At 46.5% G+C, this 22,088-nt stretch overlaps 1 protein-coding gene across 1 annotated transcript; it reads left to right on the forward strand.

Annotated features, from left to right (window-relative positions):
* Positions 1 to 12,314: 12,314 nt before the first annotated feature.
* On the forward strand, positions 12,315 to 13,538 carry LOC139838962 (uncharacterized). The gene is made up of 2 exons (XM_071828978.1): positions 12,315 to 12,505; positions 13,052 to 13,538. The coding sequence occupies exons 1-2, from the start codon at positions 12,315 to 12,317 to the stop codon at positions 13,536 to 13,538; spliced, it is 678 nt and encodes a 225-aa protein (XP_071685079.1).
* Positions 13,539 to 22,088: the final 8,550 nt, after the last annotated feature.

The raw sequence follows: 22,088 nt of genomic DNA on the forward strand, positions 1-22,088 counted from the left end.
CTTTGATATAATTTGGGCAACCATTGTCTCTTGATTTATTTGGTGTTCTATCCAAATTGTATCTTCCTTTGGTCCGTGAAAGTATTGTGCATGCATATTTAATATATGTATATCTTATGGCATGTGTCACTTTCTTTGATCCAATATATAGGCTAAACTCCATCAAATCCTAATTTGGCTAAGATGTGCATGAAATTCAATTTCATATCTATATGCACATAGAATTGTGGAGTTTGTCCTATATGTTGTAGTGTGTCTAACTACTTCGGACCCAATTAGTTTGGGGACCATTTTGTACTTACTTTTGTGTTAGGTACAATGGATATGCATTGGATGCTTGTCTCACTCTAGGAAAGAAGTGGTGACTCAATGGTAACTTGAGGCAAGCTAGGATGGTCAACGAACACATATCTACTATATCCACACCAATGCTATCTTGGTAACAAGTATCTTCTCATGCATACTTTTCTTGTATCCAACCTTATGGTTGCATCTTGGCATGAATCTCTTGATTTGCAAATGTTGTGCTTCTTGCAAAAGTCTTAATGAAACCTCTTTATTGTGAATGTGAGTAATATGAGATGAGTGCATTTGTTGGGAAGTATCTTAAATCATGCTCATGATTCATCCATCCCAACTATGCCTATCTAGCAATTTTATTGCATATCAATTCCTCAAAGCTCTCACATGTGCAATATAGATGAAAGTGCAAATTTAGCTACTTCTTTTGGTATCCTCTTTTGTGATACTTGTTGCCTTTCTCAAATGCATCCCAACTATCTTCTATCCCTTGTTGATATTTGTGATGTATTTTAGTTGTTTGTGGTTGAAGTTCATGAATGTACAATAAGATAAAATTGAGACTTTGGCCATGCTATTAAGCAAACATTCTTATTGGTATATTGCATGACTTCGTCTTGGATATCATACTATTTTTTCTTGCGTATCTATTTTGTGTGTGCATGTTTCTTTGTGGATAAATATCTTTGTGATATTGCCCACTTAGAGAAACTTATACACATAAGAGATGATACATCTCCTTTTGATATCTTATTTATTTATTGCGTGTTGATTGGTCATGCTAAGCAATATAATTCATTGAAGACTATGATGATGCTTTTTGCTCATCCTTGTAATAGTCTTATAATATGCTTTATCATGCCTTTCACATATTCTCTTGGTTGAGCCTTTTTATTATGGTGCCTCTTACTTGTTGATCAACTATTTGTTTGTTGCAAGTGTTTAGCTTATTTTTCTATCTATGATCTATTACAAATGTTTGTGTTTTAAATGAGGGAGTGAGGATTCCATGTTATGCATATTGTATTCAAATGCAACATTTTATTTTTATGCATGTACCTTGGGGAGCTTCCTCATTTGATTTACAGCACTATCTTGTGGTGATCATTAGAGTTTGATTCACTTGGTATCTTTTGTTTTTGAATGATATTATGGGAGTGATGATTCCATGTTTGTGCACTTTATACTCCAATGCAAATTGTCTAGTTTTGTGCACAAACCTTGGGGAGCTTCCTCATATTATTTAGAGCAATCTTCTTGATCTTATCATAATATCTATCTTTCTTTTGGTATCTTCTTTGTGGTTCATTTGGTTGCTTGCTTCATTTGTTGAAGCTTCTTGACTTTGTTATCTTTTTGCAATCTTTGATCCTATCTATAGTGTGATTCCTTCCGAATATTCGTCATTGGATATGTGCATTTGATTCCACTCAAATTATGAGAAATGCACACGCTATGGAGGAACTCTCGCTATACTGGCCTTCTAAATTTTTCACCCATTTCGGCAATTGGTGCCAATGGGGGAGAAGTTTGGAGGGTTTAAGGGAATTTGGTTATGTCTTTGCTTTGTGCTTAAGCATGTGCCTTTATTGCATTGCATCTTGTTGCTTTGCATAGTTGAATATTTAGAGGAGACTCCACTAGGCTTTGAATGCCAATATATGCAATGAAAGTCAAGATCATTCACACATGCATATATTATGGGGGAGTTTACTCTATATATTCAACTTATTTGTTACTTAAATTCCTTATATAAACCCTCTCAAAGAGATTGTCATCAATTACCAAAATGGGGGAGATTGAAAGTGCATGGAGCCCCCATGTGTGGTTTTGGTAATTAATGACAATCCCTATGGACTAATGTTTGCATTTGAGTTATATTTGTAGGAGTTGTCCATAGGCAATTCTTGAACCATATGTTGGCTTCAAGGTTGCAATAAGAAGAATTTGATGAAGGATATCAAGTGTCAAGTATGTCTTGAAGATGAAGATGAAGTGAGCCCTCAAGTTACTTCAAGACATCAATATGATGAAAGATGAAGAATGAAGTGCAAGTTCAAGATGAGCCAACTCGAAGAGTTCAAAAGCTTGAAGCTTGCCATGGAGAAATGAAGTGCAAGTTCAAGATGAGCCATCTCGAAGAGATCCTTTGCTTGAGTCTTGCCATCCATATGGTGATCATGAATATGTGAAGATGCGCCGAAGAAGAAGCTCTCCCATGGTGGATTATGGGGGAGCAATCCACATGGTGGTCATGGTTATGTGAAGATGCGCCGAAGAAGAAGCTCTCCCATGGTGGATTATGGGGGAGCAATCCACAAGACTTCGTCAAGCAAGCACAAGCAAGAAAGGCGTTCCATCTTGTTGAGGTCAAGATCGTCGTCATCAAGCTCAAGTGGAATGCGCAAGTATAAGGTTTGCTCTTGATAGGGTTTCTTTCTCACCGGTCTCATAGTGTAGTTGGAGACCGGTTTATAGTTTAGTTGCCGTAATATCAAGAGGGCTCTCGAGTGAGTAACTCGATCGTATCGTTCGGAGAGAGCTCAAACCTTTGCATCCTTGCATCATCTTTCTTGGTTGTTATGTGGACCTTATCCATGTGATGTTTTAGAGCTTGTGCTTATTCTCATGACAAGCTCTAGTTCATCGAAAACGGATTTCGCATAGATCACTTGTTGCGTTTTCGAGTTTGATTCATCATCTTTCTTGGTTGTTATTTGGATCTTATCCATGTGATGATTTAGAGCTTGTGCTTATTCTCATGACAAGCTCTAGTTCATCAAGAATGGTTTTTGCACGGGCAACTTGTTGCATTTTCGAGATTGGAGGTTTTACCGGTATGTCTTTTTTAGATAGGTCAAACCTTTCATCATTTGTTTCTATCCTCCCTTGCTGGACTATGATGGTTCCCTGCATGATCTTGTAGAGCTTGTTACTAGCTTCGAAACGAGCCCAAGATCATCAAAATCGGAGTCTGGATGCAAAAGTTATTGAAGTTTTCGTGAAGCACTTTTTTGGCCGGAAGTTGGCCGGGTGGCCGGAACTTCCGCCCTACTTCCGGTGAACTTCCGGAAATGACGAATCTACACGCAGAAAACATACTGGGAGCATTCCGGGGGCGCCCTACTTCACCCGGAAGTTGGCCGGAACTTCCGGGGGGCGGAAGTTCCGCCCCAAATGACCGGAAGTTCCGGTTTTGACGAGTTTTGTGCATAACGGGCAGATTTCTCTTGCCCTATTTAAGGGGGTCTTCTTCCCCAAAGTTTCCCAACGGTTTGAGCTCGTTTTTGCCTCCATTGTTGACCTTCTTTGAGCTTGCTATCTCCCTCTCCCTCCCATGAATCTTGCATCTATTTGAGAGAAAGATAGAGGAGATCTAGATCTACATCTTCACCAATCAAATCCCTCTCTTTGTGAGGGGAATCCACTAGATCTATATCTTGGAGAAATTTGGTGTTCCTCCTCCTATTTGTTCTTCCTCTCTTATTTCCCCAATAGCTTTTGTAGCTTTGTTGGAATTTGAGAGAGAAGGACTTGAGCATCTTTGTGGTGTTCTTGCCATTGCATTAGTTGGTGCATCGGTTTGAGTTCTCCACGGTGATTCGTGGAAGTGAAAGCAAGAAGGTTGTTTCTCTTGGGTCTTTGGACCCTAGACGGCTTAGTGGCCTTTGTGGCATCTTTGTGGTGTTCTTGGGGACTCCAATTAAGTTGTGGAGAATCTTCAAGGGCAAGGCCTTTGTGGCAATTTGTTGGGAGCCTCCAATTAAGTTGTGGAGATAGCCCCAAGCTTTGTGCGGGTTCGGTAACCTCCCTAAGGTTACATAGTGGTTCGAGGACATCCCTTTTGGTGGGAATTCTCGAGGAGAATACGGTGGCCCTCGTGCATTTGGAGTGACTTGTCCTCCACACCGCTCCAACGGAGAGTAGCACTCGCAAAAGTGTGAACTTCGGGATACATCGTTGTCTCCGCGTCACTTCAGTTATTCCTATACCCGAGCTCTTTACTTATGCACTTTACTTTGTGATAGCCATCGTGCTTGAAGTTATATATCTTGCTATCACACAAGTTACTTGTATTGCTTAGCATAAGTTTTTGGTGCACATAGGGAACCATAGTATATAGGCTTTGGGCTTGACAAAGTAAACGCTAGTTTTATTCCGCATTTGTTAAGCCCATCTCGTAAAAGTTTTAAATCGCCTATTCACCCCCCCCCCTCCAGGCGACATCCGTGTCCTTTCAAGTCACAATAGGCTTGGCAACCCAAATGGTTCTTTTCTTGAAACCACTTTGAGTTCCAACAAACTTAGCAAATACATTGCCATCCTTATCCTTCCCTAGAGAATAATCATCATCAACAATTATAGGGTTAGATAAGGTACCACCTAAGCAAGAAGAAGCAAAGTGCCCCTTCTCACGGCATAAGTAGCAAGTGTTCCCCTTTCTCTTCTTTATTGATTTCTTCTCTTGGGGAACAATATCTTGATTCTTCTTGGGAAGTGGCCTATCTTCAACTTGAGGTCGAGCATGAGCTTGACCTTGACCTTGTGGCCGTTTCCCTTGTTGTTTCTCACTCAAGTGCTTCTTCTTCAATGGGCATGATCTAACATGATGCCATTCAACCTTGCACTTGAAGCAAACCAACTTGGCCGGATCATCGACTTTATCTTGGCCCTTCTTCTTGTTGCTCTTGCTCTTGGACTTGTTCTTGTTATTGGAGTTGAATCCAAGTCCACTCTTGTCATTGGGAGATTGTTGCACACTTAGCATCTTGTCAAGTGCGGATTTCCCTTCATGACGCTTTTCTAAGTCTTTCTTCAAAGAAAGGACTTGGGCCTCGAGCTCTTTTATTTCCTCTACATGGTTAGTAGAAATACAAGTACTAGAGGAAGTAGAAGCTTCATTGTTGGAGCAACAAGGCAAAGCAAGTAATCCAACACAAGGTGTATCACTAGTTTGACTAGATGGATTACTAGGACTAGCACATGGCAAAATAGCATTTGTAGTAGAGATTGTGCTAACATCCATATGAGGCTCACAAGATGTTACCTTAGTGATACTTGCCTCATGAGCTAACTTTAGCCCATCATAGGAAATTAGAAGATCATCATGAGAGCTTGAGAGCTTTTTATGACTTTCTTCCAATTCCCTATAATTGCTAGTTAGCAACTCAAGTTGAGCCCTCAACTCAACATTCTCCTTTAAGATAGATGCTTCACAAGAAGTAGAGTTAGTAGCACAAGCATCATCAATAGATTTTTCATTTTCAAGTTCATAGGATTCAATTTTTTGTGTAAGCATAAAATTAGTATGCTTCTGATCTTTTAGCTCATGCTTGAGGAGAGTGAATCTCATTTCCCCATTTTCAACATGGGACTCCAACTCCACTATGGTTTCCCTATATTTATTCAAGGTATCCATAGAGTGTTCGAGATTAGCACGAGCTTCTTTATTACCATGAAGAGAAGCATATATCGTTGCCATATTATGCACCAAGGTATTATATTCTTCATCATTATCATCATCATCACTCTCATCATTAGAGGAAGTGTTAGGAGTCAAAGTAGGAGATACCTTTGATCCATTTGCCATAAGGCACATGTGCATACCGGAGGATGAAGATGAAGATATTCTTGAATCCTCATTTGAAAACATGTCTTGATCCATAGAGTGTTCGGTTTCCCCTACATTGTTAGTCAACAAACAACTAGAGGAAATATAAGCATTTTGATTATGGGAGCAAGACAAGGTAAGCATATCATCATGAGATCTATGTAAGCAATTTACACATGATATGCAAGGACTATCAACACAAGCATGTAGGTTATTTTCAATGCTAGATGTGTTTAAGTCCAAAGAGGAAGCATTACAATGGGATAGAGATGAAGAATCATCACTATTGAGCACAATATCAACATTGCAATTTTCCTCACCACTCACCATATCATTACCTCGTGTCTTGCTACACGTTGGTGAAGTGGAAGAAGATGATAACTCATCACGACCGGAGGTGGAAGCAACTTGGAGCTCTTCATGATGTGAAGGGGAAGAGAGCTCCTCGGAGTCACCACCGACCAATTGAGAAGTGGATCCACCAAACATTTCCTTAAGCTTGATCCACATCTCATGAGACGATATTTGCTTTATATATATCAAGAACCTACGAAAATCGTGTCTCAAGGAGAATAAAAGCTCATTAGATACTTGAGCTTCAAGATGTAAGTTTTTCTCATCCTCTAAAGATAGATTTTGAGAATCCATCGGAGGAGAAAAACCGACATCTAGAAATTGCTCTATATGTGGACACAAGGTCCGAAGATTACAAAGCAAGCAATTTCGCCATAAAAGATAATTTGTGCCATTAAAGACAATTGTGTCATTGTGCACTATACTAGCCGACATCTTTAATCTCAAGGCGGTGAAGCCTTAAACAAGGAGAGACCTTGCTCTGATACCAATTGAAAGATCGAGATGTCGCCTAGAGGGGGGGTGAATAGGCAATTACAAACTCTTTCGGATTTGTCTTGTAAGAATGCGGAATTAAACTATCGTTTAGTTTACAAGCACAAACCCTAAATATGCTAAGCTCAACTAAGTGTAACAATAGCAACTAGAGCTAAGCAAGATAGGCACAAGATATATGTACTTCAAGCACGATGGCTATCACAAGGAAAGAGAGCTCGGGTATAGAAATAACCGAGGCACGCGGAGACGAGGATGTATTCCCGTGTTCCCTTCCTTTGCAAGAAGGTACGTCACGTTTGGAGGAGTGGAGGTCCCACGAAGGATTCCCTGCGCCACGAAGGCTCACCCTATTCTCCGAACCACACCCACGAAGGATAATGGCCCTTTCCTTATGGTTAGCTTTTCCTCCGCTCCGGAGATGGCAAGCTCCACAACCACTTCACAAGCTCCACGAAGGAGAAGCCCGGGCCCCTTCACAATCTTCCACGAAGAGATCACCGGGACACCAACCAAGCCAACTAGGAGGTCATCCTCCAAGAGTAACAAGCTCACGGTCTCTCACTCGAACAAATCGTGGTGGAGAGCTCAACACTATGCAATGATGCAAAGCAAGAACACCGGAGGTGTTCAAGTCCTTCACACTCAAATCCCACCAAAGCAACGAATGCTAGGATGAGATTGGAGAGGAAGAACAAGGGGGAAAGTCAACCAAAGACTCCAAGATCTAGATCCCAAGAGATTCCCTCACTTAGAGAAGAAATGGTTTGGTGGAAGTGTAGCTCTAGATCTCCTCTCTCAAATCCTCAAGAATGAGCAAGAATAGTTGGAGGAATCAAAGGGGGGAGCAAGTTCTTCAAAATGGATCAATGGAGGAGAGAGAATGGGAAGAACTAGTTAGCTCAAGGTGGAAGAAGGGTCTATTTATAGCTAGGAGAAAATAAAACCGTTGGGGGGAAAAAGACAACAGAAAGGCAAGAAAAACGGGCAGAAAAACTGCCCAGCCGGCTGCCAGGCCGGCCGACCGGCCCAGGCGCTGAGGAGCCCAGCAGGATCCGGTCGGTCCGGCCCAGCAACCGGGCAGGGCGACGCGCCGCACAGGGCAGCGAAACCCTCAGGCCGCGCGGGGCGCCAGGGCCGCGTGGGCCATCCGGCGATGAGGCGGCCCGGTGGGGCGCCCGGTCGGGCCGGGGAGGGTGCCGGAGCTAGGGAGATGTGGGCCGGCTCCTGGCCTGGTTGGCGCCCGGTCCTGGCCGGCTGGGCCGGCGCATGGCCTGGCAGGCCGGGCGGCCGACCGGCAGCCCCTCCACCTCTTTTTCTTTTTCCTTTTATATTTTCTCTTTTTCCTTTTTCTTTAATAACTATTGCTCCCGAACTCCGATTGACATGAAACTAATGTCGTTTGGAAGATAACGACAAATGCTATCCTATAAAAAGTGCAAACTCAAGAATCTGTAGAAGGGAATTTTATCATGAATATAAAAGGTAGAACCTTATATCATGAATAACCGGTAAAATTACCCAACCTCGAAAACGCCATAGAAGATGCATGCGAACTCCGTTTTCGATGAACTTGGGCTTGGTGTAAAGCTAGCAACAAGCTCAAGAACCTCACACAGAGAAACACCAAGAAGCAATAAGGATATGCAAAGTATGCAAAGGATTGAGCTCCCTAAGATGATGTGATCAAGTTACCCAACCGAAAGCCCCTCTTAATAGTGCGGCTATCTATCCTATAATCCGGTCTCCCAACATCCACCTTGAGACCGGTAAAAGGAAAACCTAGCAATGCCATACCTTTGCCTTGCGCATCCCGCTTGATCTTGATGATAACTCTTCAAGCTTCACTCAAGCCGGAATGCCTCACTTGATCAATGTTGCTTCGTGAATACTCACAAATGATCCCCCATACACTATGATGGGAAAGCCCCATTGATGCACATCTTCACATGTCCATTATCACCAAATGGACGACAAGCTTCAAGCATGTGATCCACTCAAGATACTCATCTTGAACTTGCCCAACTCAACCTTGTATCTTCTCATACTCACATAAGATAGAGCATGGCTAATATTGAGTTCCACATAAGAACTCCATCTTCATTTCTTCTTCTTGATCATATCACATATATATCTTCATACCGATGATCTTGATGCCAATACACAAGGTATACCTTTATCTTCATGGCATCCATACTTGAATCCAACACATGGAGAGCAAGTAGTACCTATAGAATATTCCTTCATATAAACTCAATGAAAACATTAGTCCATAGGGGTTGTCATTAATTACCAAAACCACACATAGGGGCAATGTACCCTTACAGAATGCTTAAGCATTAAAGAGGAGTCCATTATCTGTTGTCTATGTTGTCCCGGTATGGATGTCTAAGTTGAGAATAATCTAAAGCGAGAAATCCAATGCGAGCTTTCTCCTTAGACCTTTGTACAGGCGGCATAGAGGTACCCCTTTGTGATACTTGGTTAAAACATATGTATTGCGGTGATAATCCAGGTAATCCGAGCTAATTAGGACAAGGTGCGGGCACTATTGGTATACTATGCATGAGGCTTGCAACTTGTAGGATATAATTTACATAACACATATGCTTTATTACTACCGTTGACAAAATTGTTTCTTGTTTTCAAAATAAAAGCTCTAGCACAAATATAGCAATCCATGCTTCCCTCTTCGAAGGGCCTTTCTTCTACTTTTATGTTGAGTCAGTTCACCTATTTCTTTCCATCTTAAGAAGCAAACACTTGTGTGAACTGTGCATTGATTCCTGCATACTTGCATATTGCACTTGTTATATTACTTTATGTTGACAATATCCATGAGATATACATGTTACAAGTTGAAAGCAACCGCTGAAACTTAATCTTCCTTTGTCTTGCTTCAATGCCTTTGCTATGAATCTATTGCTTTATGAGTTAACTCTTATGCAAGACTTATTGATGCTTGTCTTGAAAGTACTATTCATGAAAAGTCTTTGCTATATGATTCAATTGTTTAATCATTGTCTTTACCATATGCTTTGAATCACTGCATTCATCTCATATGCTTTAAAATAGTATGATTAAGATCATGTTGGTAGCATGTCACTTCAGAAATTATCTTTGTTATCGTTTACCTACTCGGGGACGAGTAGGAACTAAGCTTGGGGATGCTGATACGTCTCCGACTTATCGATAATTTCTTATGTTCCATGCTTGTTTTATGACAATACCTACATGTTTTATACATACTTTATGATGATTTTATGCGTTTTCCGGAACTAACCTATTGACGAGATGCCGAAGTGCCAGTTCCTGTTTTCTGCTGTTTTTTGGTTTTAGAAATCCTAGTAAGGAAATATTCTCGGAATTGGACGAAATCAACGCCCAAGATCTTAAAATCCCACGAAGCTTCCAGAACACCCGAGAGCCACCAGAGGGGGGCCCTGTGGGCCCCAGATGATAGGCTGGCGCGGCCAGGGTGTGGGCCGCGCCCCCTACTGTGTCGCCGCCTCGTCGACCTTCCGACTCCGCCTCTTCGCCTATATAAAGGTCCCTGACCTAAATCTTCGATACGGAAAAGCCACGGTACGAGAAACCTTCCAGAGCCGCCGCCATCGCGAAGCCAAGATCCGGGGACAGAGTCTGTTCCGGCATACCGCCGGGACGGGGAAGTGCCCCCGGAAGGCTTCTCCATCGACACCGCTGCCATCTCCACCGCCATCTTCATCACCGCTGCTGTCTCCCATGAGGAGGGAGTAGTTCTCCATCGAGGCTTAGGGATGTACCGGTAGCTATGTGGTTAATCTCTCTCCTATGTACTTCAATACAATAATCTCATGAGCTGCCTTACATGATTGAGATTCATATGATGATGCTTGTAATCTAGATGTCATTATGCTAGTCAAGTGGATTTTACTTATGTGATCTCCGGAGACTCCTTGTCCCACGTGTGTAAAGGTGACAGTGTGTGCACCGTGTGGGTCTCTTAGGCTATATTTCAGAGAGTACTTATTCACTGTTATGAATAGCATAGTGAAATGCTTATTTATATAACCCTTTATGATTGCAATGTGTTTTGTATCACTATTTATCTATGTGCTACTCTAGTAATGTTATTAAAGTACTCTATTCCTCCTGCACGGTGTAATGGTGACAGTGTGTGCATCGTGTAGTACTTGGCGTAGGTTATGATTGTAATCTCTTGTAGATTATGAAGTTAACTATTGCTATGATAGTATTGATGTGATCTATTCCTCCTTTCATAGTGTGAAGGTGACAGTGTGCATGCTATGTTAGTACTTGGTGTAGTTGTGTTGATCTATCATGCACTCTAAGGTTATTTAAATATGAATATCGAATATTGTGGAGCTTGTTAACTCCGACATTGAGGGTTCGTGTAATCCTACACAATTAGTGGTGTTCATCATCCAACAACAGAGTGTAGAGTGGTTTTATTATGTGATCAATGTTGAGAGTGTCCACTAGTGAAAGTACAATCCCTAGGCCTTGTTCCCAAATACTGCTATCATTTGCTTGTTTATCGTTCTCGCATCTGTACTGCCTGCAATATTACCACCATCAACCACACGCCAGTTGTAGCATCAAGCTATTTTCTGGTGCCGTTACTACTGCTCATATACATTCATACCACCTGTATTTCACTATATCTTCGCCGAACTAGTGCACCTATACATCTGACAAGTGTATTAGGTGTGTTGGGGACACAAGAGACTTCTTGCTTTGTGGTTGCAGGGTTGCATGAGAGGGATATCTTTGACCTCTTCCTCCCTGAGTTCGATAAACCTTGGGTGATCCACTTAAGGGAAACTTGCTGCTGTTCTACAAACCTCTGCTCTTGGAGGCCCAACACTGTCTACAAGAATAGAAGCACCCGTAGACATCAGCCACCTGCATATTGCGCGGCAGAACTCCTTCACAAATGCCAGAGGTCCGGTGCGCCTTCGAGATGTGGCGCCAAGGTTTCTTCATCGTCGATTCGGACGACGACTCAGAGCAAAGTTGTTGGCGCCGCGGCGACCACCCCAAATCCCAATGATGCATTCCGGGCTAGCTAAGGCTGGTGCCAACGCGGGCGGTAGCAGGGGCGGTAGCGCCGGCGTCGGGGCGAGAGGGAGGCGAGAGAGGGGCAAGACGAGAGCGCGGGGCGGTGGCGCGGGCGCCCGGTGGTAGCGCCCGCTATCGCCCGGCTGCCGCCCGCGCTGGGGGCGATAGCGGGGCGAGAGGGAGGCGAGAGGGAGGCGGCAACGTTGGCACGTCGGGGCGAGAGGCGGGGCGATAGGCGGGGCGAGAGGGAGGCGGTAACGGCTAGCTGAGGTGGCGCGATCTGATTCGTCCACCTCAGCTAGCCCTTGGGGTAGCCGTTGCTGGCTAAAAAAAATCGAAAAAATGCCAAAAACCCCAAAATTTCATCCCCACCCCCTATAAATACCCCCATGTGGTTTCACTCATTCCAAACCTCACTTCATCTCCTCCACTCTCCGTTTCCACTCCTCTCAACGCCATGTCTTTTTCTAGCAGCAGTTCGAGCGACGGAATGGAGGGTGATATGATCGACGCATTCCAGGCGGAGTATGAGGAGGCGATGCTCAACGAGGAGGCAGAGCCAAGACGGGCGCGACGCCGCCGAGAGTTCATCAGGCGTGATCGTATGGGTGCCCACGATCGGCTCTTCGAGGACTACTTCGCCGACGACTGCAATTATCCTCCGAGCTTCTTTCGGCGAAGGTATCGGATGAGGCGATCCCTTTTTCTGCGCATTGTGGATAGATTGGGTGAATACTCTCCGTATTTCACCCAAAGAGTTGATGCTCTCAACCGTGCTGGTTTTTCTCCCCTACAAAAGTGTACTGCGACTTTGCGTCTGTTAGCTTATGGAGCCGCTGCAGATACGATAGATGACTAGCTTAAGTTAGCTAGACAAACTTCATCAGATTGTCTAGATAGATTATGTGAAGGCATCATTGACTGTTACGGGGAACAGTTTTGCCGTCGACCAACTGTCGAGGATACTCAGCGTCTGTTAGCGAAAGCCGAGGAGCGTGGCTTTCCGGGCATGTTAGGGAGCATCGATTGCATGCATTGGCAGTGGAGGAACTGCCTAGTGGCTCATGCTGGTCAATTCACAAGGGGAGACATCAAACACCCTACCATAATCTTAGAAGCCGTTGCGTCGTATGAACGTTGGATCTGGCATGCCTTTTTTGGAATGGCCGGGTCCAACAACGACATCAATGTACTCAACCAATCGCCGTTGTTCATTGATGTGCTTAGGGGAGAAGCACCCGTAGTGAACTTCACGGTGAATGGACACGAGTACAACTATGGTTACTACCTTGCCGACGGCATCTACCCCTCCTGGCCGGTGTTCATGAAAGGTGTTACTCTTCCACAAAGTGAAAATCATCGACTGTTCACTGCTGCTCAATCAGCTTGGCGCAAAGATGTCGAGTGTGCCTTTGGAGTGCTGAAGGCTAGGTTCAACATTCTATCAGTTCCGGGACGCTCCTACTCGAGGCGTACTCTTGGGTTGATCATGCGTGCATGTGTCATTCTGCACAACATGATCATCGATGATGAGCGTGGTACAAATTTGGAGAGCATCTATGAGACAGTTGATTCCAATGTCGGCCCTGCGATACACAACCATGCACCACCAAGCCTAGCAGCCAGGATTCAGATGGACAACGAAATGAGGGACTCACCGATGTATACACAACTCCAGCATGATTTGATTGAGCATGTGTGGGCTAATGCCTAGATTATGTAATTTTTTCAATTTTTTATGTAATCTTTTCAAATTTTTATGTAATTTTTTTATGATGTAATCGGTAACAATTTTAGTTTAATAAAATAATTTCCTTGCATTATTTTTAATGTTGTAATCTGAAAAAGAAATGCTGATGTCGAGGAGAGAGAAAAGCTGATGTGGAGGAGAGAGAAGTGAGAGATGACACTATAGCCCGTGCACTGGCACCGTGGGGTGAGAGTGAGGAAGAAAGCTGACGTGGCAGACTATAGTTGTGTGGTGCATTGGCACCAGCCTAATTAGAGTTTAGGAACTACTGCCGGGTCTATATCTCCCCCTTTCGGATCAAAATGTGTATATGTAAATTACTGTGATCTATGATGAACTAGTTTAAAAAAATGGCGCCATTTTATATATATATTTGTATTTCGTATTAGCAGTGTTTGATCTACCAAAGCAAACCTCATACCGCGAAAGTCCTTTGCAGTCTACCGCAAACGACTTGTAGGGGTTGCCCGCGTTTTGAGAGGTAGGTTAGGGCATCTCCAACGCAGCGACCCAAATGGACGTCCGTTTTGGGTCGTTTGGGTCGCCGCGCGGACACGCGGACAGCGTTTCGCGTCCGGCTGTCCGTTTGGATCGCACCATACGCCTAACGCTGTGACCCAAATAATTGTTTCTCCCCTTTCTTTCTAGTAGTACTAGTTGCCAACCTGGGCCACGCCGCGCTCGCGCTGCGCCACGCCGGAGGCCGAGGCCGGGATGCCGTGCCGCGCCTGTGCCTGCCTCGCCGGAGGTCACGCTCGCCGCTGCGCCACGCCGGAGGTCACGCTCGCGCTGCGCCACGCCGGAGGAAGCCGCGCCCGCGCCGCCGCGAAGCTCCGCGCGCCGCGCCGACCGTCGGCAGGGCGAGCTGCGCCACGAGGCCGCGCCGCGATGCTCCGCACCGCACCGGCGAGACACCTCCACACGTCTCGCCCCCTCACCTCGCCGTCCCCGGCCGGCGGCACGCCCCCATCCGGTCCCCTTCCTCCGAATCCTGCCGGATGCGGCCGCCTCGGCTTTGGTAGGGCGAGGGATGATGGAGCGGATGTGGACCGCATCTCGGACCTCCCGACGCGCCGCGATCGCATATTCTCGCCTCCGCTTCCGGTCCCCTCTGCGCGGCCTCGCGGGACCAGCTCGCCGCCATGGACCGCCGGGCGACGCCGCGTCGACGTCTTCGCGCTCGCCTTCCACGCGGGCCGCTCGCGCGGCCGACCTCCGCCGCTGCCTTGACTACGCCGCCGCGCCGCGGGCCGAGGACGTGCACAAGGGCGGGCGAGCGGGCAGGGAGCCGTGCGCGGCGAGCGGGCGTGTCCGTGCTTGTGGCGCGGCCACAGGAGCGGCGGAGCTGCGGCGCGGGCGGCCGGCCGGCTCCACGGCCACGGGCGCGGCGAGCGCACGGCTACACGGCGAGTGCGGGCGAGGGCGCCATGCGCGCGCGGCGAGCGGGGCGTGGCCCGTGCTTGTGGCGCGGCCTGGCTCAGCGCGGGCGGCGGAGCTTCCTGGCGGCCTGGCTCAGCGCGGCGGCGGCACGGCCAGGCTGAGTGTACTCCGTTTTGGCCGCGGCGACCTCCGGCATGAACGAAAAAAAAGGGATCGTGTTTAGCGGGGAGCCTCCACGCGAACTCGACGGCGGCGGTTGGCCGGCGAGCCCTATTCCGGTGGGGAGCGAAGCCAACATCCATGGCAGAAAAAGAAAGAGAAAGACAGAGGAGAGAGAAGGCTGTGGGAGTCCGGGTGGATTAACTAGTGAGGCTGCCATGTGGGGTTTGGGAGGACACGCGCGGATGACCAGAGACGTCCGCACGCGTCCGGCTCGCCCCAAATTGGTCTCAAATTTGGTCCGGCTTTGGGTCGTGCCGGACACCACAGCAGTCCGTTTTTAGTTTAGGTCCGCGCGTTGGGAGCAGTTTTTACCCAAACGGACGAAAGTGGCGTCCGTTTTTGGGTTTGGGTCTCCGGGAGATGCTTTTGTCCCTGGACCCAGGCCACAGTCTCGCAACATGGTGGTCTCGACCCGTCAACACTCGTGTGCAGCACGTACGGTCGGTCAGGGCCAGAGCCTGGCCCGGCTAGCGAGCGAGGCAATGATCACGAGGAGGCCACCACGGCAAGGTTGCTGTCTTTGCTGATGAGGTGGTTGACACCTGCTTGGCGCCACTCGACACGACCCCCGACCCCGTTATTTTAATCGCCGGAAGAAGCAAGGACCGGAGGTCGCCCAGACAATGAGATCATTAGGCTAATCAAGTCGAACCTACCCGAGTCATCATTTATATATACCCATGGAATCTAGCTTTCATATTTTTCTGTGTTTCATCTCTTGTGGCTGGCGCACGGATGCTTCCGTCCCGTGATGCTTTGTTGCGGATCGACGCATGCATGTGCATTTGCTTTCTGCGCCGCTATCTCGTCGGCAACAGTGATCGACGGTTACTCGTGTGTGTACTGCTAAGCTGTCTGCGGTGGCAATAACGTAAAGGTACGAGATGCACTATGGCCTCGCCGGTGCGGGAGAGGTCCAGCGCTAGCTCCTACGAACACGTGACCCTATAACTGTAAGCAGCAGCTGATTTTTTGAGGCAAACACTATGTGTCTGGGGTTTTTTTCAGACGACATTATGTGTCTGGTGACCCTTTCATTTTATGGGACAATTATGTGGCACCTGAGAATGGGCCGTGACAAACCAACAGACCAGAGCCGAGCCGAGCTACACAAGTGCCAGGCCCACCCTGGGTAGTCCGAGAGTTACCGCAGAAGAGGCCCGTTCGTCGTGCCGCTCAGCCCGGCACAAGCAAGAGGATTCGGATTCATCCCCGGTGCGACCACGAGGCTTGCTCGATCGCCGGCCGATCACCGCGCTGGCCAACTGTGCGTACACGCGCACCGTAGGGCACACGGGTACGTGCCTATGTCTGCCGCGTCCACCGCCCATCGTTTACTGCCGCCGGCCGCTCTGTCCTCGCCGTCGGCGGGAATTGATCGACAAGGCGTAGCCTTCAAGCGAGAGCAGCACGGCCGAACCCACCAATCGAGGTCGATCAGCTGTACCGGATCATATCATGAAGACAACAACTGAAGCACTGGTCAGAAGGACCCGCGTGCCCCCCGGTTCTCTGGTCCGCGGTAGCTCCATTTCCGAAGGGTCCATCCATGGCCATGACACCGCGCGTGTCATTGCCACCGTCCGGCCGCTGCTCCGGCTAGGCTATGTAATGCACGCAATAGCTTCAGTAGGCATGGTCCGCACACAATGCTGAACCGAAACAGCCAACTGCTTTAACAAACTTCTTCAGTACGTATTTGCGCTCGAAAAGGGGAAACTCTCATTTGCAATTAGTTGCTTCCGCACCCCATTATAGAAGGCGTCGTATCTTATGAATCCGAGACAAACGTGTATCCGTGCATCCAAATTATTGTTGACCGGCTGATCAAAATCGTAGCCTTGGAAACGCTTCTTGTGTAATCTTACAAAAACACGCCCGCCGCCTCCCTAAGGCCTTGTTCGGTGCCAGTGTTTTTAGAAGTGTTTGGGCCGGATTTGGAGTGTTTTTTTCGGGTTCGAGCAAAACACCCGAAAACACCTCGAAACACCTATGGGCTGTTCGGTGGACCGGATTTGACATGTTTAAGCCCAACGAAACCGGCGGAAACCCGTCGGGCTGGGGTGGAAGGAAAACGCGTCCACCCCCTCGCGTTTTCGTGGAAGGACGAGAGGCGGCGACGAGAGGGCGAGGGCGAGGAAGCCGCCGCCGCCGCCGTCCCAAGCCGAAGCCGCCGCCGTTCCGAGCCGACGCCGCCGCCGACGATCCCTCTGACTCGCCGCAAGAACAAAGCCGCCGCTCCCTCTGACTCGCCGCCGACACTCCTGCCGCCGCCGACGCTCCTGCCGCCGCCCCTCCTCTCGGTCGAAGATGGAGTCAATCGTGAGTATCATCCACCCCACCGCATCCTCTCCATGTACTTCGATACTCCTCCTTTTTTTGATTTCTAGGGTTCCTGAATGTGAGATTTGGTTGAATTCTAGGGAGTAGGGGACAGATCTTGCCAGTATGGTCCTGGACTGGACTAGTTTTGCCAGGGAGTAGGGGACAGATCTGACAGTAAACTTATTCTTGTTGATAATTTAGTTATAATGCTGAGCTATTGATCGATTGTTGTTTGCATGCTTTGTGTTTGATAATTTTAGGCGCAAAATGCTTACTGTATGCTCGAGATGCATTGTTGCTTGTAGAGATGTTTGTGAATCTAGTAGTAACTGAGAGTCCTAGGCAGTCGACATTCTGACTGCAATGTACTAATACACATTTTAGATTGTTTGCTGGTACTTTCTATTTATCTTTTTTTCACAAAATTGTCACTTTTGCTTGTGGTAAACTTTGCGTACATCATACAGTTTATTTTCTGCATTCTCTTGCTCAGCTGCTTCAAAACATTGATACACTCGCTCCGATACCTGGGACTTGTTTCTGTTCCACTGTGTTTGATGTGCGGCCTCTGTGGTACCCTACCTATAGACTGAAAGTTTGAGCTCTTTGTTGGCTTGTCATGTGCTTCTGATACTGATGTTTTGTATTATCGATATGAGAGATGTTCTTCTAGTGTGCTAAAAAGATTGGATTTTTACTTGTGATACAAGTCTAGTTTAAAATGTCAAAAAAAATTGAATTTTTATTCATTTGTGTTGAAAACACTTGAATACACTAGTTTGCAAAACCCGTGTTCCAAACAAGTGTTTTGACAAGTGTTTTAGGTGAAAGGGGTTTTGTAGTGTTTTGAGTAGTGTTTTGGGTGGTTGGTGTTTTCACCCAAAACACTCCTCAAAACACTCGTCAAAACACAGAAAAACACTGGCACCAAACCAGGCCTAAGTAAGCCCTGCATATTTGCACACGCACACCAATCGACCGCAGTTACCGCACCACACACCGGAATCCCATGTCCTTCCCCGCGATCTACTACTGTTGCCGGTTTCGATCACCATGGCGGCGACCGTCAGATATAGACGGAGAAGTCGCGGCGTACTCGGTACTTAGACGGACGGAGGAATCCGGCAGCTGTTCGCTTCAGCCCGATCTTCCGACGAGGCGTCGTGTTCTTTCCGGCGATGTACGCACGCCAGGCGTCAGGCTGACTCGATCTCTTCTGATGCAACGTCACTGAATAATCTCCACATCCAAAGCTAGCTCACCTAGGGACTAGCAGCTGGCTAGCTATATGCTCCTAATTGAACTGGACTCACAGCAGGCAAACACAGGGCACGGAGATTGCCAAAAGGCTAGATTAGGACACTGCAAAATGTATCTCTACATTTCTTCCAAGTACTTGTTTGGCAGTGTTAAGAGAACTGAATATGTTCTCAATCTTAATTTGCACAGCTTTCTTTGTAGCAACCATTTTCTATGAAGATATCAGATTGTATCTATGGCCTTATTCAGTTATATTAAATCACATAAGAACATCTTAAATTGCAATTGGTTGTTACTGAAATTTCCCTTCAGAATAACATATACAATTCTCTCTGGAGAAATCGATATTCATCAACGATGTACATTCACATTATGAGTCTCTAGCTACACGGACAGCAATTAGTAAACTGCATCCAAGGAAGTACTAGATAGTACATCAGACAAGAACAAGCAAATTCAGAAAAACAATCATCGTGCTCTGCAAGAGAATCCCCAGCCCACGCGAGTCTGTAGAACCGGCCAGCGTTCCAGGAGTTAGTATACAGGAGAGTCCACTGGACGAGGGCGTAGTGTAAGCCGACCGTGCGCAGGCTGCCGATGCCGGCCGGCGGCGGGCTTGGCATCAGGGGCCGGCGAGAAGGAGGATATGTGCTAAGATGGCCAAGAACCTGCACGGCCGTTGCGCCTGGACCGTCGAATGGCATCTCAGTCCTGGCGCTGGCGAGCTCCTGTCGATTTTCTTTGGGACGCGTCCTGCAGACTCGGTGCCGAGCTAGTCGCCGTCGCCGTCGGGAGAAGACAAGGGTTTGTGATGTGATTCAGGTATTCAGGGGTTAAATTGCAAAATAAAAGGGTTGACGGCGGGTGCTTCAATGCATAATTGCTTTGGAGTGAGCGGATACGTAGGATCAAGATCGGAGGATTAAAACGCTCTGGATACACGGATGCAGCAAACATGTGGATTCATAAGATACGACGCCGAATGTCACACTTCTAAGTTTAAAAAAATACAAAATAATCCTAGGACATATATTATGTTGTGTACTATACATCTGTAAAGTTTCATTAAAAAAATTGAAAATTTCTGTCCTACTCAAAACAAACAAATGATATGTGAATAGTTTTGGAATACTATTCACTTTGATCTTTTATTTTTTCTACAGGTCACAAATTTTCAAATTTTGGAACGAAATTTTATATATGCACAAGGTACAACATAGCCCATGTCCACGATTTTATTTCACAATTTTTGAAGACTCAAAAGTGCGACATCCAACATAGCCCATTATGTGCAAATATATTATACTCCCTCTGTCTCAGGTTAATAGATGCGCACATAGCTTAAGATATTGCTTTGACCATTATTTTGGTCAATAAAATATAAAATATATGTCACAAAAATTATATCATTGGTAAGTTTTTTTGCATACGAATCAAATTATATATATTTTATAGACATAAAAATTATATTGTGTTGACCAAATCAATGGTTAAAGTTTATCTTCAACTGTGTGCGTGCCTGTTAAACCGAGACGGAGGGAGTACTAAGTTTTTGTCATTTTTATGGATCAGAGGAGTGTAGTAGTGATGCCACGGGATCAGACCAGTCTACATTGACGTCGATGCTGTATCCACTGCTCCATACGTTTTTTTTCGAAATGGGGGTATTCCCCGGCTTCTGCATCATTGATACGTCTCCGACGTATCGATAATTTCTTATGTTCAATGCCACATTATTGATGTTATCTACATGTTTTATGCATACTTTATGTCATATTCGTGCATTTTCTGGAACTAACCTATTAACAAGATGCCGAAGTGCCAGTTGCTGTTTTCTGATGTTTTTGGTTTCAGAAATCCTAGTAAGGAAATATTCTCGGAATTGGACGAAATCAACGCCCAGGGTCCTATTTTGCCACGAAGCTTCCAGAAGTCCGAAGAAGAGACGAAGAGGGGCCACGAGGGGGCCACACCCTAGGGCGGCGCGGCCCCCCCTTGGCCGCGCGGCCCTGTGGTGTGGGGCCCTCGTGCCGCCTCTTGACCTGCCCTTCCGCCTACTTAAAGCCTCCGTTGCGAAAACCCCAGTACCGAGAGCCACGATACGGAAAACCTTCCAGAGACGCCGCCGCCGCCGATCCCATCTCGGGGGAGCCAGGAGATCGCCTCCGGCACCCTGCCGGAGAGGGGAATCATCTCCCGGAGGACTCTACGCCGCCATGGTCGCCTCCGGAGTGATGTGTGAGTAGTCTACCCCTGGACTATGGGTCCATAGCAGTAGCTAGATGGTTGTCTTCTCCCCATTGTGCTATCATTGTCGGATCTTGTGAGCTGCCTAACATGATCAAGATCATCTATCTGTAATTCTATATGTTGCGTTTGTTGGGATCCGATGAATAGAGAATACTTGTTATGTTGATTATCAAAGTTATATCTATGTGTTGTTTATGATCTTGCATGCTCTCCGTTACTAGTAGATGCTCTGGCCAAGTAGATGCTTGTAACTCCAAGAGGGAGTATTTATGCTCGATAGTGGGTTCATGCCTGCATTGACACCTGGGACAGTGACAGAAAGTTCTAAGGTTGTGTTGTGTTGTTGCCACTAGGGATAAAACATTGATGCTATGTCTAAGGATGTAGTTGTTGATTACATTACGCACCATACTTAATGCAATTGTCTGTTGCTTTGCAACTTAATACCGGAGGGTTCGGATGATAACCTGAAGGTGGACTTTTTAGGCATAGATGCAGTTGGATGGCGGTCTATGTACTTTATCGTAATGCCCAATTAAATCTCACTATACTCATCATGATATGTATGTGCATGGTCATGCTCTCTTTATTTGTCAATTGCCCAACTGTAATTTGTTCACCCAACATGCTGTTTATCTTATGGGAGAGACACCTCTAGTGAACTGTGGACCCCGGTCCAATTCTCTTTACTGAAATACAATCTACTGCAATATTGTTCTACTGTTTTCTGCAAACAATCATCTTCCACACAATACGGTTAATCCTTTGTTACAGCAAGCCGGTGAGATTGACAACCTCACTGTTTCGTTGGGGCAAAGTACTTTGGTTGTGTTGTGCAGGTTCCACGTTGGCGCCGGAATCCCTGGTGTTGCGCCGCACTACATCCCGCCGCCATCAACCTTCAACGTGCTTCTTGGCTCCTACTGGTTCGATAACCTTGGTTTCATACTGAGGGAAACTTGCCGCTGTACGCATCACACCTTCCTCTTGGGGTTCCCAACGGACGCGTGTTGAACGCGTATCAAGCAGCTTTTTCTGGCGCCGTTGCCGGGGAGATCAAGACACGCTGCAAGGGGA

This window comes from Lolium perenne, chromosome 4 (assembly GCF_019359855.2).
Source record: "Lolium perenne isolate Kyuss_39 chromosome 4, Kyuss_2.0, whole genome shotgun sequence".
Classification (NCBI taxonomy): domain Eukaryota; kingdom Viridiplantae; phylum Streptophyta; class Magnoliopsida; order Poales; family Poaceae; genus Lolium; species Lolium perenne.

Excerpts from the sequence above, each read along its gene's own strand:
- LOC139838962 (XM_071828978.1), top strand. The coding sequence starts at position 12,315 with ATGGAGGGTGATATGATCGACGCATTCCAGGCGGAGTATGAGGAGGCG. Across the intron at positions 12,506-13,051 it reads CCGAGCTTCTTTCGGCGAAG|GGGAGAAGCACCCGTAGTGA; the intron begins GTATCGGATGAG and ends TGATGTGCTTAG.